Source organism: Arvicola amphibius, chromosome 10 (assembly GCF_903992535.2).
Source record: "Arvicola amphibius chromosome 10, mArvAmp1.2, whole genome shotgun sequence".
NCBI lineage: Eukaryota > Metazoa > Chordata > Mammalia > Rodentia > Cricetidae > Arvicola > Arvicola amphibius.
In genome coordinates, this window is record NC_052056.1 from 12,789,241 (window position 1) to 12,810,839 (window position 21,599).

Genomic DNA, 21,599 nt, shown 5'->3' on the forward strand with positions numbered 1-21,599 from the left:
GAAGCGCTGCGAAAATGCAGTGAGAAAATAGAAAAAAATAGTCCTCAGTAGCACCCATGGTATCTTGGTCTTACCACCTTCCAGAACTATGTGTGACAAAATACGTTTCCAATGTGTAAGTTGTCCTGGGTGTGGTATTTTGCTGTAGCGCTTCGACCAGGACCCCATTATGCCTCCTGTAGGCACAGGTACTAGAGACCCATAGTGCTGCAGAGAGTGACATTTTGAGAGGCCGTGATTCATAAAGAGTTTTATCAGGCAACCTGAAGCATGCTGGCCATCATTTGATAATGCTTGTGGATGGCTTTTGCTGGTATGAGACTGGAGGGGGATGGGCAGAGGCATCCTCGTCTATTCTGAAGGAGCCTCTCCAACAGTGGCTCCTGTGGCTCCCTTCCAAGGAGCCATTTCTTTCCACTGTTAACAGTTTTAAAGTTTTAGACAAGAGTCTGGGGAATGTGCAGCTTTGGCCTCATTTTCTTTACCCAACGAAGATCCGAGCACTGTGATAGACCTGCAGCAGGAGAGAGGAAAATACAGTATAACTTTCAATGCTCGGCTTAGCCACAACAACAAATGATCATGGTAGACCTGCAGTTATCTTCTGGGACTCTTTTATGAGGGGAAATAATCTTTCCTCTGGTATATACTAGAAGCAAAGAGTTCTGACTTTATGGAAAACAAACAAAAAACAGAACCAACAACTTGACTGTAACTTCATAAATCACTTATAATTAGTTTAACTACATAAAAACAGCCATTCGCCCTAATGGGCTATTGGAGAGATTTGGCTGAAGAAATGTCTAAATATCAAGTCTCAGAGAAACAAGTCTTACGTATTTTCTATTTGTGGCTTTTACACATTTCAGAGTTACATGGAATCATGTTTGTCTTTATGACCTGACAGTAGAAGCAAAGTGTGTAGGGGAGCAAAGGGAGCTAAGTGTGTGAGAACTCCTTACAAATCAAAGTACCGTGCATAGTCAATGTGCACATTTAGAAATGTAAAAACATTAAAAATAAAAGAGAACAAAGCTTGGGGGTGTTAACCCCTTGAAAAACATTAAAGCTTAAGAACAACAACAACAAAAAGAAACTTGCTAGGTTTTGTTGCCCTCCTTTTTGGTGAAATGAGATTTTTGGAAAACATTGTTTCATTTACCCCACAGGCTTCAGGGTGTGAGAAGGAAAGGAGGAAAGGGGCTTCAGTTCTTTATCTGAAGACTTCATTCTTTCCCATTCAATCCCAGCAAACTTGGCCAGTGTGACCAAAGACCTCCAAGAATAGGATTTTGTGTCAGCTCTTGCCTTTCCTGGCTGACAAGGAGTGTGAATACACACTGTTCCATCAAGTTGAGAGGGAATCTAGAAAATGGAGATGGTGGGATATAGCATAGAGGGTCATGATGGGGGATGTGGAGACTCAGAATCTAAATTTCAGCTCAGCGGGAGCCATGGTATGTGTTAGGACCAGTACTTTCTGGTGGGACTTTTCAGTAAAGTAGTGTGTTCTCACTGGTAGTCTGACTGGGGAGAGAATTCAAATCACAAATGAAGGTGGGAAAATCAGTGTGGAAGGTCATCTAGTCTCTGTGCTCTGTTAGTGACCCCGTGATACAGTACAGGAGGTATGTGATTCAGGGCAATTCGGGAACAATGTCTGTCCTGTCTCAAGAGTGTGTCCTTACTTCATAACTAGGGCAGGCAGATGGTATAAAAGCCATTTGTTCAAAGTTACATTAGAAATCATATATGGCCCCAATTTTACTCTGTCCCGCTCTGGTCCTCAGCATGTAGAATTCTTGCTAGGCAGGACTTCCTGGAGGTACTGTTGGCTCTGGGACCATCCACTTGGAACCAGCCTCTGGGGGCTGCTGAGGATGGGACAAGCTTAAGTGTGGATGGATGCCGTTGACTTTGCTTATCGCCTCTACTATTAGATTATGGGCACTTTCTCTCACGTTCCTAAGTAAGTTCTTTTCCACTGCTAACGATGTCTGTGATTTCTTTAACCTTGTTCCCCTCAATGAGCGGTTGTTTTGTCTGTGATTAACAGACAACAAAGTACACCAGTGAGTGCAGGAACAAAAGATAAAAGCTTGAACTGGGTGTGGTGGTGCACATCTTTATCTCAACATTAGGGAGGCAGAGGCAGGTGGGTCTCTAGGACTTTGAGGCCATCCTGGTCTACAAAGCGAGTTCCAGGACAGCCAAGGCTGTTACACAGAGAAACCCTGTCTCAACAAGCAAGCAAGCAAGCAAGCAAGCAAACAAAAAAGCTTGATATGTGAATTTAACAGCTATTTCCATTCCCCAGCTTTCTATTCTAGAATTTATTATATAACCAAATATGGGATTCCAAGAGAGAAAACTAGTATATGAACTAGGCAGCGTGTGTACAGCTGCCGTTTGTACACATCTCTTTTTGTGTCCTGCCTGGCGTGTTTGACATCCCCTATTTGCTTTTACTTTGAGCCCTTTGGAAATGCAATAGCGTGCCAGCCAAGCAAGGCTCCTTCACATTTCCCAGCACCAAGTGTGAATGTGTGGCTATAGCAACATGGTAATATGCAGTGTCAGAAGCAGAACTGGGTCAGATTGTTGGGAGCTACACTCTCGCCCAGCAGCATTTTGCCTCCCGCCTCTTGCAAGGCGTCCCTGTGAAAACACAGGCCCTCTCTCCTCCCCGACAATTGCAGAAGAGTTTCATCAGCTGCGTGTTGCCTCTCAGCACCTCATTAAGTCGCAAGCAGAGACACCTTTTCAGCTTCCATTTCTCTTTCTCAACTAAATGAGATGTTCTGTTTTCTACATCCCCTCTCATTAGCAGACTTGATGTGGAAAACAATTTAGGATGCAATTTTTCATCAGGTTTCAGCAACTTTAAAGTGTGTCACTTAAATCTAGACACAGGAGTGTGTTCTCTTCCACACACCCTGTCTGGGCTTATGCACCCAAGTTTACGCAGCTGAAAGCATACTGTTAATATGGTCTCTGCGTGCTTAGAAAAGACACCGACGTTAGCTGTTAATGCCCGGTTTCCTCCTCTGTGAAGTGAGGCAATTACTCCTGAGAACTGGGTGACTTGCTGCCCAGGAAGTGTTTGCAGTGCTGTCTGGCATTAGGAAAACCCTCTGTTATCATATATTTTTGTTTTCTTCTTGAATATATGGTTTCAGAAGTTGGAGTTGAATTGGCCCGTTTCAAACATTATCTCATGATCGGGCCACCTCTGGAGCTGTTCCTAGAAGGGCTTTGTTCTATATAAATGAGATAGCGACAACTCCAGGGACAATATTAGTTGTGTAAGTCACCACGGGTGTGGTTGCTCCTGCCGTTTCCTGACCTGTAGGTAAAAATGTCCTGAAGCACCACAGGTTACATGCAGGCTTCTGGTATACATGCTTAAAGTACTACATAGTTCTAACATGAAAACAAATAGGAATGTCCTTTAAGATATTACTGCTATGAACAAAAACACTTTTCGTGAGCCAAATGTTGTTTGTGTTAGTCTATTTTGCCCCAAGTTTCTGTTAGAAGTATTGTCTACTACCTGTCTTTAGAAGAACAATATTGGAGGTTATTTTTCTCAAAAAGCCCACAATCCAGTAACTGTTAATAGTAGTATGTGTAAGAAATAGGTGTGTGATGCCCAAAGGGAGCTTAAGGCATATAGAATGCTTCTGTCATGAATAGTATCAGACTTTAACCAGAAATAACGTTAAATATTTGTCAGACATTTAGTGTGCTATCATAGTGTGTCTTTGGTGGTGGGGGGGTTGTTTCAAACTGCAACCCTTAGCTCCTGCCTAAAAGGAACATATATATATATATATATATATATATATATATATATATATTCCAGCAGGATAGCTAGATGTCCACGTGGCCAGTTGTCAGGCCCTGAGTGAGAGCAATCATGGGCTGAAGTGGTCTGATTGTGGAGACAAAAGGATTCAAGGAGGGGCACTAGAGGAACCAGCAAATGAAGTTGGCTGTTCCCTTAGTTTCTCTTCAACTATAAGGACCATGAAGCTGATTTTTATTATATTTTCAAGAGAGATACTGAAAAGCGGTATTTCTTTGAATCTGAATGCTCTTGCCATACGTTTCAGAGGCTTGGAGCTCAACTGCTCTGAGTCTCTCAGTCTGCGGCAGCGTTTCTCTCTGCACCTTGTCCTGTTTTACTTCCCTGGATCAACATCATCATCCGGATGCCTAGCCTTGCCTTTGCATGTTTTGCTCTGGCTTATCCTAATGCCCGACCAAGTATCTCTGTCTCCAGTGAGAGCCTTTATATATTCATAACTCATGAGCAAGAGAATGAAGTTATATTTTTCTTTGGTCTGGCACCAGGTAGCTATAGAGACAGAGCTGTGGAGGTAAAATAGGGGTTGCTAAATGCCCTCCACCATGAGGGGATTGTAGGTGAGAATCAATGTACTTAACACAGTGTATTTTTATACAGTGACTTCTCCGTAGCTTAGGACCAGTAAGAACTGGGCATAGCTGACTTTTCAAGTAACTGACACAGGCCTAGCTTTGGCCTTGCTTTAAGCATCTGTAAATATGGTCTTTCAAAGACTTGTATTTAAAAGTTTAAAATTTTTCTTTTTTTTTTTTATGTGTGTGGATTTCTTTTCTGCATGATAGGTGTGTACACCATATGCATGCCATGACCCTAAGTCAGAAGAGGGCATTGGATTCCCCAAAACTCTAGGTAGTTTCCAGCCACCATGATGAGACTGGGAATCAAACCTGGGTCTCTTAACTGCTGAGACACCTTTCCACACACATCCCCAAGTCCCTATTTTAATCAAGAAAACAACTTCACACACAAAATACTGTAGAAGAGAAACGAGTGAGACTATGGTTTATTCGTGTCCCTTGTACTGTCATTATGGTAGAATATCATCAGTGACAGTTGTCCCACTAAAAATGCATATTTTTCATGTAAAGTAAATGCAAATTACACAAAATACTCAGAAATTTAGGACTAGCCCCCAAAGTTATTCTCCAACTTCTACACATGTGACATAGCAGGCATGTGTCAGCGTTGACATACAATTGCACATAATACAGAAGTACACACATGCACACACACACACGAGACCCATGGCATTTTTACCTCCTTTATTGGAACTTACTGTGCCACAAGAAAATATTAAATATCGAGCTGTTTCTTGTGCTTAAATATTGATGAAATTTAGGAACTTATTTTACAAGGTCATTTTTGTATTGTAATTCTTTTAATTTATTTTGTTTTGTTTTGTTTTGTGTTTTGAGACAAGGTCTGTCTCTGTGTCCCTGGTTGCCTGGAAGCTTACTAGCCTCAAACTCACAGAGACCCTCCCAAGTGCTGAGATGTAAGACATGCATCACCATGTGCACCATTTAACTTTTAATTCTTGACTAAGACTATGATCTCATACATAATCATAAAATGCATTATTGTCCCTGTAGACTTCTATTGGAACTACTTAAACAAGCATTCAGACTTTAATTTTGTAGCTCTTAAAAATTTAGGTGTTTCATTGTGTGTGTGTGTGTGTGTGTGTGTGTGTGTGTGTGTGTGTGTGTGTGTTTGCTTTGCCAGGGTTTGCTCCTATATCATCAGATTACCTGATTTGTCATTCAGTACTTCTTTTTTTTGTTTTGTTTTGTTTTTTTGTTTTTCGAGACAGGGTTTCCCTGTAGTTTCTAGAGCCTGTCCTGGAGCTAGCTCTTGTAGACCAGGCTGGCCTCGAACTCAGAGATCGGCCTGCCTCTGCCTCCCGAGTGCTGGGATTAAAGGCGTGCGCCACCACCGCCTGGCCCATTCAGTACTTCTAAAGAAAATATGCTCCTTTATTTTTTTTTTATCATCTTTTCCCCTTTAAACAAACTTCCTGGTGTTTAGAACAGCAAAATATTTTTCTCTTAGGCCATTGCAAATGAATAATTCTTCATCCCTAAGTAGTGACCACGTCAGGTTGAAGTGACTGTGGCCATCCTATTAATTAAGGAAATAGACAGACTACACGGGTTATGCAGTTCAGATTTTATGATCTCCACATCTTCCTGTGTATGTACACTGCCGTCAGTAACATGGAGGGAAGTGGAGAAGCCCAGAGAGTCACACATGTGTCCTAGATTTTGTGGATAGAATTGGAAGTTAATTGTCTGGCTGATCAACATTCGAAGCTCTGGTAGTCTCAAGGGAGAGCCACGTGTTCACGGTTTTAGTTTGTCAGTGTGCAATTCTTCCTGCTTAGACACCGGGAGTTGAATAATTTACTGGTCTGCTGCACCAGATATTATTCCAGGAATCTGATCATGGCATGTGAACAGTGGAAGCAAGGAGTCCCCTTCTCTTACCCGTCAGTTTGTAAACATAATTTGTTGGTTTAAATGGAAAAGAAGGAAATGTGGTGTGACTGTCTATTATAGGGATTTACAGAAAACTGACGTCTAAGAAGCTTCGCCGTAGGGTGGCATTTATGAAGTGCCAGCTGGAATCCTTTAGAAAAATGCAGTAACTCACACTTTACTGCACAGAAAGTCACGTCCCCCAGGGCGAACTCTCATGCCATTGAGTTTATGACTTGGGAGTGCTGTTCGTTTGTGGTCTAATAACCAAGGAAAGGTGGGAGAATTATATTTCTGTACACAAAGTTACTTGCCTTTCATTATACAGAATAGAGCTGTGGGGCTGTAAAATTTTTAGTGGCATTTTCAAGGAGAGCCTTGTGGGTGCCTTGAAATGCATGTACCGAAGTGTCAAAGATACTTAAGCACAAAATAAGATGAAGCAAAGATAGCTGTGCCCTTTGAAGCTAAACTGCTGGGTGTGTTTGGAGAACCCAGTGCAGGGCTTTGACTTACAAGTGACAGTCTCTTATTTTTATTTTCTATTGTTTGCGCATGCATGTGGATGTGTGGGGGTGAACAGGCGCTACTGTGTGTGTGTGTGTGTGTGTGTGTGTGTGTGTATGCATGCGCGCGTGCGAAAGATTGGACGCAGGCCAGCAGGTGCCTTTTATCGACTGAATAATCTCATAGGTCCTGACTTATGCATTAGCGTGTGTTCTCCTCACATAACCTCCACCATTGAATTTAGTCCACATGATTATTCTCATCAATGCCTTATTTTTTAAAGTATGCAGTTTTTTAAGAGAAGTTATATATTTACCAAAAGAAAAAGCAAAACAAGACAAACAACAAAACAGAAAGGAAGGTGGAGAGATGCTCAGGATTCCTGCCTCATCTACACACCTCACGGTACAGCTGTGACAAGTCATGAGCCTGCACGGGCATGTCCTTGCCACCCACACTCGGTAGCTTGTATGAGGGCTTGCTCGCTCTTGGTGTTGTACCTCTCTGAGTCTGGACAGGTGAAATGGCAGTAGTTTCCTTAGCTCTATGTGCTCTGTCTTTCTCTCCTGAGACCTGAAGAGCTACGGTCTTCTGTGTACGTATGTGATAGTGCATGCAACTGCCATGTGTCAGGTATGTGTGTACAGGGTTATATGCAAGTGGGAAGGCCAATTTTGAGTTTCTGTCCGTTCTTCAAGAGTCATGCCCTTTTTATTTTTGTAAGATTTATTTATCTTATTTTATGTGTAAGAATGTCTTGTCTATTTATGTGCACCATGTATGTGTCTGGTGCACACAGAGGTCCCAAGAGGGTGTTGGATCCCATGAAACTGGAGTTAAGGATAGTGGATTGTCACCCTGTGGGTGCTATAGTCAAACCCAGTTTCTCTGCAAGAACAGCTGCTCTAACCCTCAGCCATCTCTCCAGCCCTTTCGCCTTGTGTCGTGAGACAGGGTCTCTCACTGACTTGAGACTCACAGATGAGGCAAGGTCAGGGAGTCCCGGGGACCTGGCTCTTACCAACTCCCCAATTCCAACTGCTCCCACACACCCAGGTTCTGAGGATTCACTCAGGTCCTCACGCAGGTCTCACGCTGTGTTGCAAGGACTTTATTCTAACACTAACCTTTCTGCTGCCCCTGCAGAGTTGCCTTTTATGAACTGTCTGTGATGGAAATCATAACAGTACGTAACCTTTATAGACTGGCTTCTGTGACTTAATGATAGGCATTTAAGTTTCCTCTGTGTTTCCATAGCTCTATAAGCCTCAATCTGTAGCCTCAAACTCAGAGATCCATTTGCTTTTGCCTCCCCAGTCCTGGGATTAAAGGTGTATGCCTTCACCTCCCAGGTGTTTTATGGTATTTTGAGAGGATAATAATCAATGGCAAAAAAAATCACAACTAACAAGATGTCAACATTTTAAATAAAGTCAAGGTCACTCTGATAATCATAAACAAAGTACTCCGTATCCATAACTCACAGGTGGACATGATCCTCTTGCCGAGGAACCTGGTTCTCCTCACTAATCCTCAGCATTGTACCCACCAACTGGGGCTGTGTTCTCCTGCATTTCCACTTCCACGCTGCTCATCCCGGTACACCCATAACCCACCTCACCTACGAACTCCTGTGCTTTCAGCCAGCCTAGACCCCCATCCTCCTGAGTTGGAGTTGTCCCTGCGCCCACTAATCCCACGGCACACAGCCTCAGTCTTTGGAGTCTTCTGCCCCTGGCTTTCTGTCATTCACTACAATTCTTTTGTATGTTTTAAGTGATTTTGAGGACTCAGTGATTCCTCCAATACTCCAGTTTCTCGCACCCATGATTCTCATTCCTTCCATGACCTTGTCTTCCTTTCTAATCATCTACTCCCTCTGATGGCCATATTTATATTCTTTGCAATTACCGGTAATTGAGGCTTTCCTGAGAGTCTTAATTTTAATTCTCACACTCTCCCAAGAACTGCTTCTTCCCGGCTCAGTTTCTCTGATATGTCTACAGCAAACCCTTTAGCTCATTTCTGGATTCCAATTCCATTGTCTTGCAATCTTTTGACTGTGTTTAATTCCCTTCACGTTCTCACCTTCGCCTCTACATTCATAGCCTCCAGTTGGAGCCATCTGCTTCCTTAATGCCTTTAGTCAGCTACATCTATTGTTATTTATCTTGCAAATCTGCTCACTTTAGATGCACATTTTATGTTACTATTTCCTTTCAAATCTCTACTCATTATTATTACATAGAAGTGGTCTGATATTTTGCAAATACATTTTAGTTGATTGAGTTTGACATTTCATTCCAAGTGCTCAGCGAACGGCATGATTTACTAAGAGCAGCCATCAGCGAGCAAGATAAGTAGTTTGTGACTGAAGAAGGTGCATTCTTGAGTGCCATACTTCAAATGGCCCTCTTGAAGGCTTTCTTAATAAAAATATTTTTATGTAAACTACTTTAAGGACAGAAGCTGATGTTTGTATGGAAACTGGCTACCTACCATGCTCTGGGTATAAAATACTTGTCAGGTAGAGTGGGTTGAAACTCAGTTAAGATGATATCCTCAAGTGTATCAATAGCTGTGTTCCTTTAAAACACTACAAGCCATGGTCTTCAATAGTCTGTTTATTTTGCATAGAGAATAAATGACCTTATGCTTCCAAGAGTCTGCACTCCTCCATGTTTCTACTTTGTCTCCTCTGGACACTGTCTGCAAGGGCAGTTCAAATGCAAAGCACTAGGCACTGCCAGTCAGCCCTCTTGTTTGGCTAGAGCCGAGCAGAGCAACTTGACTCTCAAGGGATAACGGGACCTGTTAATGGCAGTGGAGGTCCAGCAGGCTCATGCGCTTGCCAGGCTTTGCCACGAGTAATGGTTTCCCCTTCTCTTGTGCTCCGTAGGTCTACCCTGAGCTGCAGATCACAAACGTGGTGGAAGCCAACCAGCCAGTGACCATCCAGAACTGGTGCAAGCGAGGCCGCAAACAGTGCAAGACCCACACCCACATCGTGATTCCCTACCGCTGCTTAGGTGAGCCAGCCAGCCGTTCTCACAGCTGGTGCTGATGGAGGGTGTTCTATACAGTCATGTGCATATGTGATGCCTTCAGCACGCTGCCACCATCCTGTTGTTGGCTCCGTATCTGTGCATTTCACATCTGCAGATTCATCCGAACACGGTCAGGAAATAACTGAGAAACAAATCCCACACAATACTGTATCTATATCTAGGTATCATTTATATTGCATGAGATATTATAAGTAAGGAGAGGTTTATTTGTTGCTTTATTATTTATTGTGGTGCTTGAGAATAAATGTAGGACTTTATATAGGTGAGGCACATATTATACCACTAATGTGCATCGCAAACCTGGGAGAGGTAGTTTGAAGTATAAAAGAGGTTGTATATAGGTTATGGGTAAATACTGTGTCAATTCCTATGAGACTCGGAGCTTTATTGTCCACAACACCCACATCTACTGAGTGAGAAACGTCTGGTAGTGGAGTCCTAGAGTCTCACAAGCTGTTCTGTCCCCATTTTTGCTGTCCAGTTTCACCAATGGCAGGCCCGGTGTATTTCTTCCCAGGATTTCACAGAAGAAAGAAAGTGAAGTTTCCCCCCCTCACGAATTCCTCAAAAAGCCCTTTCCTAGAGCACCCTTTGTTTCTGAAGTTGCAAATGGCCATGAAATGTGTTTGATTGTTTTGTTTTCTACTTACTCATATCAAACTGGAGGAAACGGCGTGGTCACAAAGAAAGGCTCATAATCTTGCACTAAGTCCAAATTTTACTTTCATTTTTGTCTTGTCAAAAGAGTCATCCTTATCTTTTGGGAATGCTACCTTAAGTTCATTTTCTGTCTTATGCCTCTTCTTAGCTGCCATTTCATGGGAACAAACCTAGTAGTGGTAGCCCTATTTGATTTGACAAATTCCATAAACGTTTCCCATTGTTATTAATTAGTAAGAAAACTGTAAATAAGGATGTAGAAAGTATAGACAAGTATTGATAACTTCTTATAAAGCCTAAAAGGAATCTCTAATAGAATGTCCCAGCTCCTTTTCTAGGTACAAGGCAGTGGGTTTGAGCCATGCAATTTAGCAACAAGGGCTCCAGACCAAACTCTGCAGATAGAGCTCACTAGAGATTCTAGAGACGTGCATAGATAGTGTTTGTTTAGCAGTGGATCCCACAAGAGCATCCTGCAGGCTGGTGGGATGACTTTGTGGGTAAGAGTACTAGCTGCTCTTCTGAAGAACGTAAGTTCAGTTCCTAGTACCCAAGTCAGATCAGGTAAAGCACAGTCACTTGTTAAGCTTCTAGTTTTGTAGCCTTCAAGGGCACTTACACTCAAATGCACATCCTTCCCCCAGATATATATATATGAACATGCTAATTTCTATTTATTTGTGTGTGTAGTTTGAGAAATCAACAGAAAACATGGGAGTGGGGCATTAGAATGAAGATCTCACCTGCATTTCATATCCAGTGAGTAAATAAGGAAGGCAGCATTGACCAGATTCTTAGCCTAATAGCGGTCTGTGCATTTTCTTCCTCTTGCTTCTTCTTTTAATGCCTTCTAAGGCCCTAAGCTCTTTCCTGTATGGAATAAGAGAATATAAAGTGGAAAGTGAATAAGGTTCAGATTACTAATCTGAACTAAATCCAGACCTCATGCTGTAGAGCTTCCGCAAGAAGCCAGATTTTATACCATGAACACACAGGAACCACATTGATATAGCTTGTTACATTGCTTAGGGGAACAGTCTCACTAATTTGCCTTTGACACTAGTTTCATCGAGCAAACACCAGCTAGTAATGACAGCGTCCTGTCCTCAGCACTTACCCCTGACTATTCCAGAACCATTTCACTTGTGGAGAGTTATAGAGATGGACAGGACAGACAGGGGAAAGGGAAGATGGCGGAAGTGACTCTCAGTCGTCGAGAGACCCTGTGGAAAAACTGAGGAAGATTGAATTGCCTTTTGCCTCTGTGACCAGATTTCTCTTTTATCTTTTGAATAGAGTCTGAACTCCTTTGATGTTGAAGTACATAATTCGGGGAGGCAGGCCGCTTGTGACATGCTCAGGAAATTTCCCAGGTCTGGCTCAGCATCTGATATGGAATGAGCACCCTGACACTAACCGTTCCTGACTGCTAATAGACTAGATAATCATTAGATATTCCCAGCAGGCATCTGGCCTGTTTGAATCTTTTATTGTGTTTCTCATCTTATAAATCCCATTGGACCTGAAATTAGACTGTTAGTTGACAGGCAAAGCACACCTGTTTCTTGCTTTGCCAGTGAGTTTAGATTAGAATTAAGAGATATGATATTGTCTATTTCTTGGGCAGTCGCAAATTTTCTAGATGTCTCAAATGTAAGTGCTACAGAAGGCATAAAAATGTTGCTAATGTGTATGCATGGTATGTCTTCAATTTTGAGAAAAAGAATTAAAGAGGGTGCATAATTCATGTACATATTGTTTGCATGAATATTGTAAGCTGTAACTCTTTTAACCTCAATTTCTCTAAGTCTTTCTTTCATTTTCCCCTGACTTCTTGACTTCTCCTTCCTCTCGGTGTCATGTCCTTAGTAATTGCATAGGGCAGCCACTGGAATTGTTATTCTGGGAGGGGAAAATGTCAGTCACCAGAGAGGTTAGATTTCTTGATGTAAGTCACACAGCTGCAATGTATTCAGATCAGGACCAAAGCCCACCATTTCTTCATTCACCATCAGTAGTCTTTGTGGTTAATTTTTTAAAGTATTAGAATAACAATCCCCTTGCTATGTAAATTCAAATCATGTAAGAACGGTTGTGAGTTTGAAACAATAAATATTAAAATTCTGCAATAGATATTGTGTTGTGGCGTCAACGCTGACCTTTGGTACCACATAAATTGGAGCGGTAAAGTTCTTCTGATAATGACAGAGGTAATCAGTTACTTTTTTTCCTTTAAAATTTGCTCCTAAAACAAAGAATTATTGTTTAATCTTAATCTGAGAACTCTCTGAAACCTCCAACTATATCCAAATATATACTTTAGACAAAGGAGAGATTTACTAAAGTTTATTCCCACAAAGATGTGGCCTAAAAGCAAGAGTAAGATTGTCTTACGCATTGCTGCATTGAAATTCAAAACATTCAAAACAAATCTTGAGAAAAATGCCTGTCATTCCTGGCATGCAGCCTCCTGACCTCTGTCTCCTACGAAGGACCTAGAAGGGCACTAGCTGAGTTCTCCCTACACCCTGTGTTTGCCTTGGATACTTGCTCTGCAGTATCTTCTATTGCATGTGGGACGGGGAAGTGTATCGTGTTGCCTTTGGCACTTTTCTCCCATGGCATGGATGGCTTCCCTTGGGAACATGCTGGCCTTCTCATTTCACTTTTTGGTTTTGATACTTCTAGAACCAGAGTGTAGGATCTGACTTGACCGTATAAACATCTTATCATGTACCATGTGTGGAGCTGAAAGCGCATCATCTCATTACTCAGGGAGGTGGTGGGTTTCCTGTCGTACCCTTTCCATGTGAATGACTTCTCTCTTCACGGTATGGTGGATCCACTATTGGAGCTGGCTAGCAATGGAACAATATGTTGCCTAAGATAAACCACTGTTGATTCCACAGAGTCAGAGCATCGTTCATAGTGTAATCTAGAAGAGAAATTAGAAGTTGGGGAGGCTAGAGTGTGACCTGCCAGTATGCCTCTGTTGCTAAGAGATACCCCAAATGTGTAGGTAGTCATGACCTTGCTCAGAATGAGAAGTTAAGAGGTTTGATTCTCTGAATTTTGAACTTTATAGTTTGAGTAACATTTTAGGACAAATCTGCCTTGCTTTCTAGGTGTCTGCTTCTTTGAATGAAATATAGCCTTCTCAGTCTTTTTTAAGTTAAGAAATATGTATTTGGTTACCTGATAGATAACAGTCCTGTAGCTCTTCTGTTGAACTTACGCTGAATTAGTTTTGTTGTTGCTGTTATTTTTTAAGCACATCAGTCAATGGTGAAATATTTAAGAACGTTAAATACATGTCACCAAAGTGTGAAAGTAGGCAAGAGGATGGAAGAACGTTTGTGTTAGACCTTATGGATCCTGTAAATGCCCAGAAATCCAAACGTGGGAATCTAGAGACCTCACGTATTTCAGTTTTAATAAATACAATGAGTTAGGTACTGCCTGCCCTCCTGAGAGATCTACAGAGTACTCATTCACACACAACCTTTCGCCTGTTTTAAAGCTGAGATTTCCAGCAAGACTACTGAAATTGAATTAGCAAAGATATTATACTTGATATTAAACTGATAATACTGTTGGCTAGGGTAGAGGGGTGGTATTTTAGGCTTTTAAAATAATTGTCCAAAATAGCATTAAGAATCCAAGAAATGACAAGATGATAACAGTGAGTCTAAAATCCAATTAAACGGCATTTTAACAACAGTATCAGTGGGCACTACGGGCAAGCATGGTGGTGCATGTCGTTAACTGCAGTACTCAGGAAGCAGAGGCAGGCAGATTTCTGTGAGGTCTATGCCAACCTCGTCTACATGATGAGTTCCAGGACAGCTAGGGTTACAAAGTGAGACACTGTCTTGGAGGGAGGAAAAATAAAGAATGCTATGACATGTTCAAATATAGGTGCTGGGCACAGAAAGCTCTTGATATTTTTTCTGCAGATTTTGTCATGGCGGTCACCAAGTGGCTCATTAAGTGTTCTGTTGTTTTTTTACATACCCCTTGGTGAATTTCAGCTCTTCCTGGTGATGTGTCCCAAGGGACCCCCTTCTCCCTGGCCCTTCTTCTCTCTTCCTGTCAGTGAGCCTTCAGCTTTGCTTTGATCACTAATGGAGAAAGAAAGTCCCAGAGCAGCAGCCTGGAGAGCAGCAGGTGCAGCAGCCTGGAGAGCAGCAGGTGCAACAGCCTGGAGAGCAGCAAGTGCAGATTGCAGGAGAGTAGGGGACGGACGGCCCAGACGTGGGGCTCTTGAGGGAGGGATGACCCTGACTACCTGCTGCCAAGTCCCCGCCTGGCCTAGTGCGCCTGTAAGATCCCTCACAGAGTCTGGGAAAGTTATAGTGTGGAAGAAAGCATAGAAAATGAAGCAAATTTTAATATGTATGCTCGCATTAGTTTTAGCAGAAGAAGTACAAAACATTGAAAAGCAAACCAACAAAAGTTATTTTATGAAATATCAGATATCAGTGTGGAAACAGTTTTGTCTACTGTGTCATTGGTCAGGTTGCTATCAGCTGACAAGGAGAAGGCTCTTGGTATAGCTCAGTGCATAGTTGTTAGGCCCCATTGTTTTGGGCCTTGTGGTGAGGTAACACATGGTAGAACCAAACCACTCACCTCATGGCCAGAAATAAAAACAATGTTAGAAGAGGAGGAAGCTGGAGCCTGGTGTCACAATTCTTTTTGAGGGCAAAACCACCAATAATCTCCCCTCCCCTGCATTTCCCTACCCTCCAGCCTCCATCTCTCAAGAATTCCACCACCTCTTTAGTTCTTGTCTCCTTGGGGAGACGGTGAAGATGTGAACATCACTGTCTGTCTTGGTGCTGGTACAATCCAAGGCTGTGCTGGTAGTAATGTTGGGGAGTAGGCAAGGCAGTAAGACTAAGCGTGATATCATCTCTCACAGCGAGGAGACCTAAAGTGGAGAGTTCACAAAAGTAGGCATTTATCCAAGTCACCATCACTTGTTTCTTTGCACACCTACCGATCCCTTTTCTCACCGAGCCTGCCTCTGTACAAGTGTCTTCTTCCTCTGGGGGCTCAGTGGGTTTCCTAGGGTTGCTCACAAGAACATGGATAAGGGCTTGAGAGCAGGAGCCTTACCAGTGGCCACATCTCACCTTCCAATTTTAATAGCAAACTAAGAAGTACTATGTGTCAGGAACGTATTACATCAGTGAGTCTAAGAGTCTGATTAGGGAAAAGAATAATTATAGGGCTATATTAGGAATAAATACTTCATGGTGCAGAAGATTAACAATGCTTTCTTGCGATGCTTTTGCATTTGGAGATAATTGGTTTCTGTGTGAAATGTAAGCTCTGTGGTGATTGGGTCTTTTGTTCGTTCACTGAAAACCCCCCAGAGCTTAGAATATGTCATAGCGCTTACTTCCCACTTGTCAGGATGTGTTGAAAGAATGAATTGAAGACTTAAGTGAATGCTGGGGAAGGAAGAAAGGGAACAGGAGTCTCCTGAAAGGTAAAAGACACGGAACTGGGACTTTTCCTGCCAAACACTTCCTAAGGTGACAGCAGGCGTCATTTACCTTATGTCATCCCGTTCCGATCAAAATAGAGAGCGTATTTAGTATTAGCGTGATTATAGTTAGCATGCTAGGAAGTCCCCTATGTTGTGCCAGCTGAATGACTGGAGCTAGCTCACGTTTGTTTTTATAAAGACCTTTGCCCTTGTGACTGTGTGATTTCCTTTATCAGCAATATCTAGGCTTCTTGTGTTTTCTTTGTTCTTCAGAGAACTCCGGCCCTCACCTCAGTGTCCTGGTTCCATGTATCTCTTGAGCATCCATTCTTGTTCTTCACAGTTCTGCCTCCTGATGTGGTGGTTACAGGTCCCATGATACCCCCGCCCAGTCAGGCATCATCAGAGTCTGTCTCCTCAGCCCGTTATCTGTGGCATCCGCTAGTCCTCTGGGCACATATCTGTTCCTTTTTCTGCCCAGTGCCGTCAAATTCTGTTGACTGTGGCCTGCTTTCCATGTCCTTATCTTGCTGTTCATTTTGTGTATTCTTTCTTTCCCTGTTTTCCATCTCACGCTCATGTTTTTTGCCCAGTTCAGAAATCCTAAATACTGATGCGTTTCGACAGCACCTCTTCCTGGCTGTTCATTGTAGACAGCACACAAGCTCCCCAGGGAACTCCATCCATGCAGTGCTTTCCCTAAGACTGTCCTGAGTTATTATGTCCAAGGCCAGGTTTCTTGGGGGAAAACTCTCAGATTCTGTGTGACCTCTGGAGTACTGGTTCATAGCTTATTTTGAAATTTCAGGAAAGGTATATATGAATACATGGTGGTAGCAGATGATCTAACTCAGAAATCGACTACTTGCCTGCCATGAGTGAGGTCCCGGGTTTGAGCTCTGGCATTTTCAAACAAAATTCTTAGATTAAACATCATGTTTAAGCAGTATGCTATTTTTATCAGTTAATTTATTGCTGAATACTAGTTGGAATGATTAAAACCTGTCATTCTGTAAGGATTCTGTAAGTTATTCTGTAAGGAGAACTTAGGGTTATACTAAAACTAATAACTAGGGACCAACAATGTACTTCGGTGGATAGAGGTGCCTGTGCACACACAACCTGGGAAAGCTGAGCTCAATGCCCAGATCCTGGAGAGAAAACATTTACTAGTCCTAGCTGGGAAGAAGAGAGTTAAGTCATCTGCATGCACAATGCCAAAAGGCTGCCTACTCTAGGAATGCCAACTAGAATTGCCTAATGAGTCAAGAATGATAAATGCTTAAAATTCAGGAAAACACACATATGACCTATTATTTATTGTTGTAGTTGAATGTTCTGGTGACATGGGACTTGTTATCAAAGATACCCTTTGTACTCGCTTGGCTTTTCAGACATCAGATCTGCTTTCCCAAAGAGATGGGCTCCTGTGTAATGCTTGTATCGTACCGTACAAGTTTCCAGGGACCTATATACTTAGACATCCTCCCTGCCCTAGAAACTGAGGAGCTATGGCTAGGAGAGAGCTAATTAGTTGGAATATTACTCCCGGATGAAGAGGTGTAGTCTGTCATGTGACATGAGTCAGGTCAAGAGGAGGAAGTGACCTTAAGCACCATTTCATGTAACGTAAGCTGCTTTAAGCTTAGGTCGCGGAGCTCTTAGAGTAGGCTAACAGGAATGCTGTTGGAAGGTCCGCCTCGCCCACACTTTTCTTAGAAGGTGCTGCTAGCGATTCGTAGTTTCCCTCAACATTTTTCCAAAGCCACAACATTTTGGAATAAAAAAACAACTCAGATCCTAAGGACAACTTTTCTTGGAATGTGAGTTTTAACTCCTGTTATCATTTTAAAGGAAAGTCAGAAATCATACTGTTTGAAGGGGTACCCCGTTAGTTGTAAGTCGTAATCACATAGTGTCCTCCTTTCTAAATGTTTAACATAAAACGAGAGATTTCAAATCTTCAAACTCCCTGCCGGTGTCTTCCTACTTTGAGAAATGATTTAAGGACATTTAAAGGCTTGGTGTCTGCTTCCCCAGAATGCTCTCCAAAATATCTGCTCCCTGGAGAGGTAAACCAAAGTTAGTCTTTTTCTCATGTGACTTCGGTTTGTTGACCTGGAAAGACTGTGGGGTAATGAAATGGACTTTGGCACTGCTCCGCTGCTTTCTGGTTGAGTACCCAGCCTGGAAAGGAAGGCATGGCTGACCATGTCCAAAGGGGAGCACGGATGGGGTGGGCAGCATGAGCACACCTTCGCGTGATGCCTCGCTTCTGCTGACGAGAGTTCTAAACTAGCCGCATCCGTCAGTGTGTCGCAGCTGGTTATGATGCATATTTAAGTGAATTTTGCATATTCAAATGATTTTCCATCCGAACAACTGCATTCATCCTCTGCCCGGTGAGTAAAAACTGAGTGACACTTGAGCTCCCTCTGAAAGGAACAGGCATTCTCATTATCAAATTCAGTCAAGCAGAAAGCGGCAAAAGGAGCAGGAGTCTATTTCTGTCTTTGATTGAACTCGTGGTGATAAAAGATTTTTAGGTTGAATAAGGGCCTCATTTCATGTTGCTATGTGACACAATATTTCAGCCCACTACGAAACAGTTTTTCTTAGTCAAGTATTGAGTCCAAAGCTGACCAGAAGTCTAAATGAGCCATATCCCTTTAACTCACTATAGATAATTATCCATATCCCTTTAATTCACTATGGATATCTCTGGGGCCTTTGAAGAGAGTGAAGTTCTAGTTATATATTAATATTCTATATCCTCTTTATTCTTAAAAGTTATTATTTATCACTTGATAAAGCTTCCTTTCTAGCTTTCTGTTCTGTTAGCAGAGATTCCTTATCCTGCTCAGGTTATATTTGCATCAGCAGATGTAGACACTTGTCATCATGAAGCACCGCATTAGAGAAGTGGATCGGAATCCTCCAAGGGGATGTGCTGCTAAAGCAGTTAGGGATCTACCTTGTGAAGCCTTAACATAATTATTTCTTGCCCAGCCTCCCTTTGTAGAAGTCCAGAAATTCAATTATTTCAGCTCTCTGATGATAAACTCCAGAGAACTGATTTACAATAATGAACCTAAGCCTTGTTTACAAATCTGAGTGGCATTTCAAAGACCAGAGTGTCACAGTAGCAAAAAGAGGTTTCTATTTATCTGGGGGTGTATCCCCTTTGAAAAGATAACGGGTAATTTCTAAAAGATATTTTTCTAAAGAACTTGAGGCACCATGCTAGCCTGCTGTATTTTTAATCCTATTAGTGGCTGTGTTGCACATCCTTGGGTCTGTTGCTGGTGTGGCGGCGAGTCCTGATTCTCTTTTCTGCACTTCAGCGGGGCTCTGAAAGCTGTCTGTAGTGTTCTGGTGCCCAGGTAAATGCTGTGTCAGTTTCAAGTGGTGTGGCCTCATTTCTTCGTAGTTTCTTTTGTAAAGTACTGTGACTTTCTTTCTTTCATTCTCTTCTGTAAGATATTGATCCAATGAGAAATGGGCCATTGTTCTTTGTGTACAGTCATGAGATTTGAAAAGTTGGTTGGACAACCGGATTCTAAAGTACCTTTCAGAAAAGCAATGACCTCCACGTAGACGGGCAGGTCTAGCGGTGACTAGATCTGCTCAGTGAAAGGTCAATCTTGATAGAGTAGGGAAGGTTGTGAATCCTTAGGAATGGCCTTGATACGTGAGTGACAGTGGAAGAGGAACACAGAACAGAAGACATCAGAACTATTAAAACATGGGGAAGTGGAAGAGGAAGAAAGAGCCTAAGGGAGGAAACAGAGACGCACGGGGGAGGCAGGTGGAGAAGATGGGAAGTAGGGAAGACAGTGGTGGGTAGGGTGGTCAGGGAACCTGAGGGCTGAGACCACAGCATTTGCTGTTGACCTTGAAAGAACAGTTGTTGATTGCAGCATGCAGGCACTGGGCCAGGTGGAAAGGGTTGGGAAGAATGAGGCAGGGACTGCAGAGTAATGGGCCAGAGCCCCAGCAGCAGCTCCCCCCTCCAAGTGCCTCTTTCCGTCTTGATTATAGCCTGCCTCGCACAGGGGTTTCCGAATATGGCATATGGAAGAGCGTGCTGTGTGCACTTACTTCCTGGTGTGCTTTAAGGATTTGCTAATGGCTGGTGGTTGTCTCGCCTCCCTGTACCTCAGTCTGGTTGGCCTCCTGTGAGTAATGACACGGTTTTTGCTGTTGTTGTTTTTCCTTTTTAAAGAACCACATATAACTCTACTCTTTAAAAAAAAAATCTATGTGGTTTTGAAATTTTTTAAATGAGGTAGAAAAAAAGGAAAGTGTTGGAGGAAGAAAGCAACCAGGGAAGATGTTTGTGTTTGCAAGAAGCAGCACGGTTTAGCAGGGTGTCCCCGCAGTATCTGCTTTGCAGCTCCTAGGAAACGAGACCGAATTTAACCCAAGGAGGCTGAGGCCTGAAGGAAGCTGTCCTTCGGTTCCCACATCCGAATTAGTCACACGTCCATAAATACAAAGTATAGCAGCAGAACTGTCGAAAATGCAGTGGGGAAGGAGGGCCGTTCGCTGACAAATACGGCTTAGGTGGTAACAAAAGGAACCTCTGCCTGTCCTCATTTAACTCTCTGGTCCTCAGCAGAACCTGATGTCTAAAATGTGATACAAAGTCTGCTGTGCTCACTGCTGGCCACCACACATGGTTACACAGCATTGAGACACACATGGTTACACAGCATTGAGACATAGCCAGTCCAGAGAGCTCTGCAGGTACAAAGGGACATCATGTATAGGAAAGTGGAATGATGGGAAAATACAGCATGCTTTGAGAATTGCCTTTGCAATGATTACACATTGAAAAGCCAATAGAGGCTGTGCCAGGATAAATAAAGTATGTTACTAAAGACAGTTTAATATATATATACATACTTACATATGTATGTGTATATATTACAGAAACTATATATTGCTCTTTTACATGTGGCTGAGACCACACATGTGGCCTACTTTATATTTCTGTTGGACCAGGATGCATAGACTCTTGATGTGTCACTGCCAGCAGTATGCCTCGTTTCCTGTACCCTCTATGGACACAGCATTGGCATTCAGTGGGGCTCAGGGATATCCAGATTCCCTTAAAGTTGCATCAGATTGTGCTAAGTTTCAATTTTTATTCTCATTCCTCTTTGAACTCCTCTGACCAGTAAGCACTTTTTATAGTGTCACTGTTATTATAGACTGAGCATTCTTATCATAAAATCTGAATTACAAAAAGCTTCATAATTGGAAAGTTCTTAAATGCCCCTGTTTTGTCATAAAAAGAAAATCCCACACTGTGAAAAATTGTTTCATGCAAAAAATTATGAAAGGTTTTGTGGAAGGATCAGCATGGTGTCATCTATAAACCCAGATCTTTGGTAGATATAGGAGGGTTAAGCATTAAAGGACAGCTGGGGGCTATATAACAAGATACTGAAAATAAAAAGTTGTATGAAATTACTGGTAGACCATATGTATAATGTATATATGAAATATAAATG

The 21,599-nt window shown here is 42.4% G+C and overlaps 1 protein-coding gene across 6 annotated transcripts in view; it reads left to right on the forward strand.

Annotated features, from left to right (window-relative positions):
• LOC119825083 (amyloid beta precursor protein) overlaps positions 1 to 21,599 on the forward strand; it is a 220,324-nt gene that overhangs the window by 65,082 nt on the left and 133,643 nt on the right. For all 6 annotated transcript variants that reach the window (XM_038345714.2, XM_038345716.2, XM_038345717.2 and 3 more), the window contains exon 3: positions 9,755 to 9,884. In XM_038345714.2, the coding sequence (XP_038201642.1) occupies positions 9,755 to 9,884 (130 nt within the window). The remainder of the gene's footprint in view (positions 1 to 9,754; positions 9,885 to 21,599) is intronic.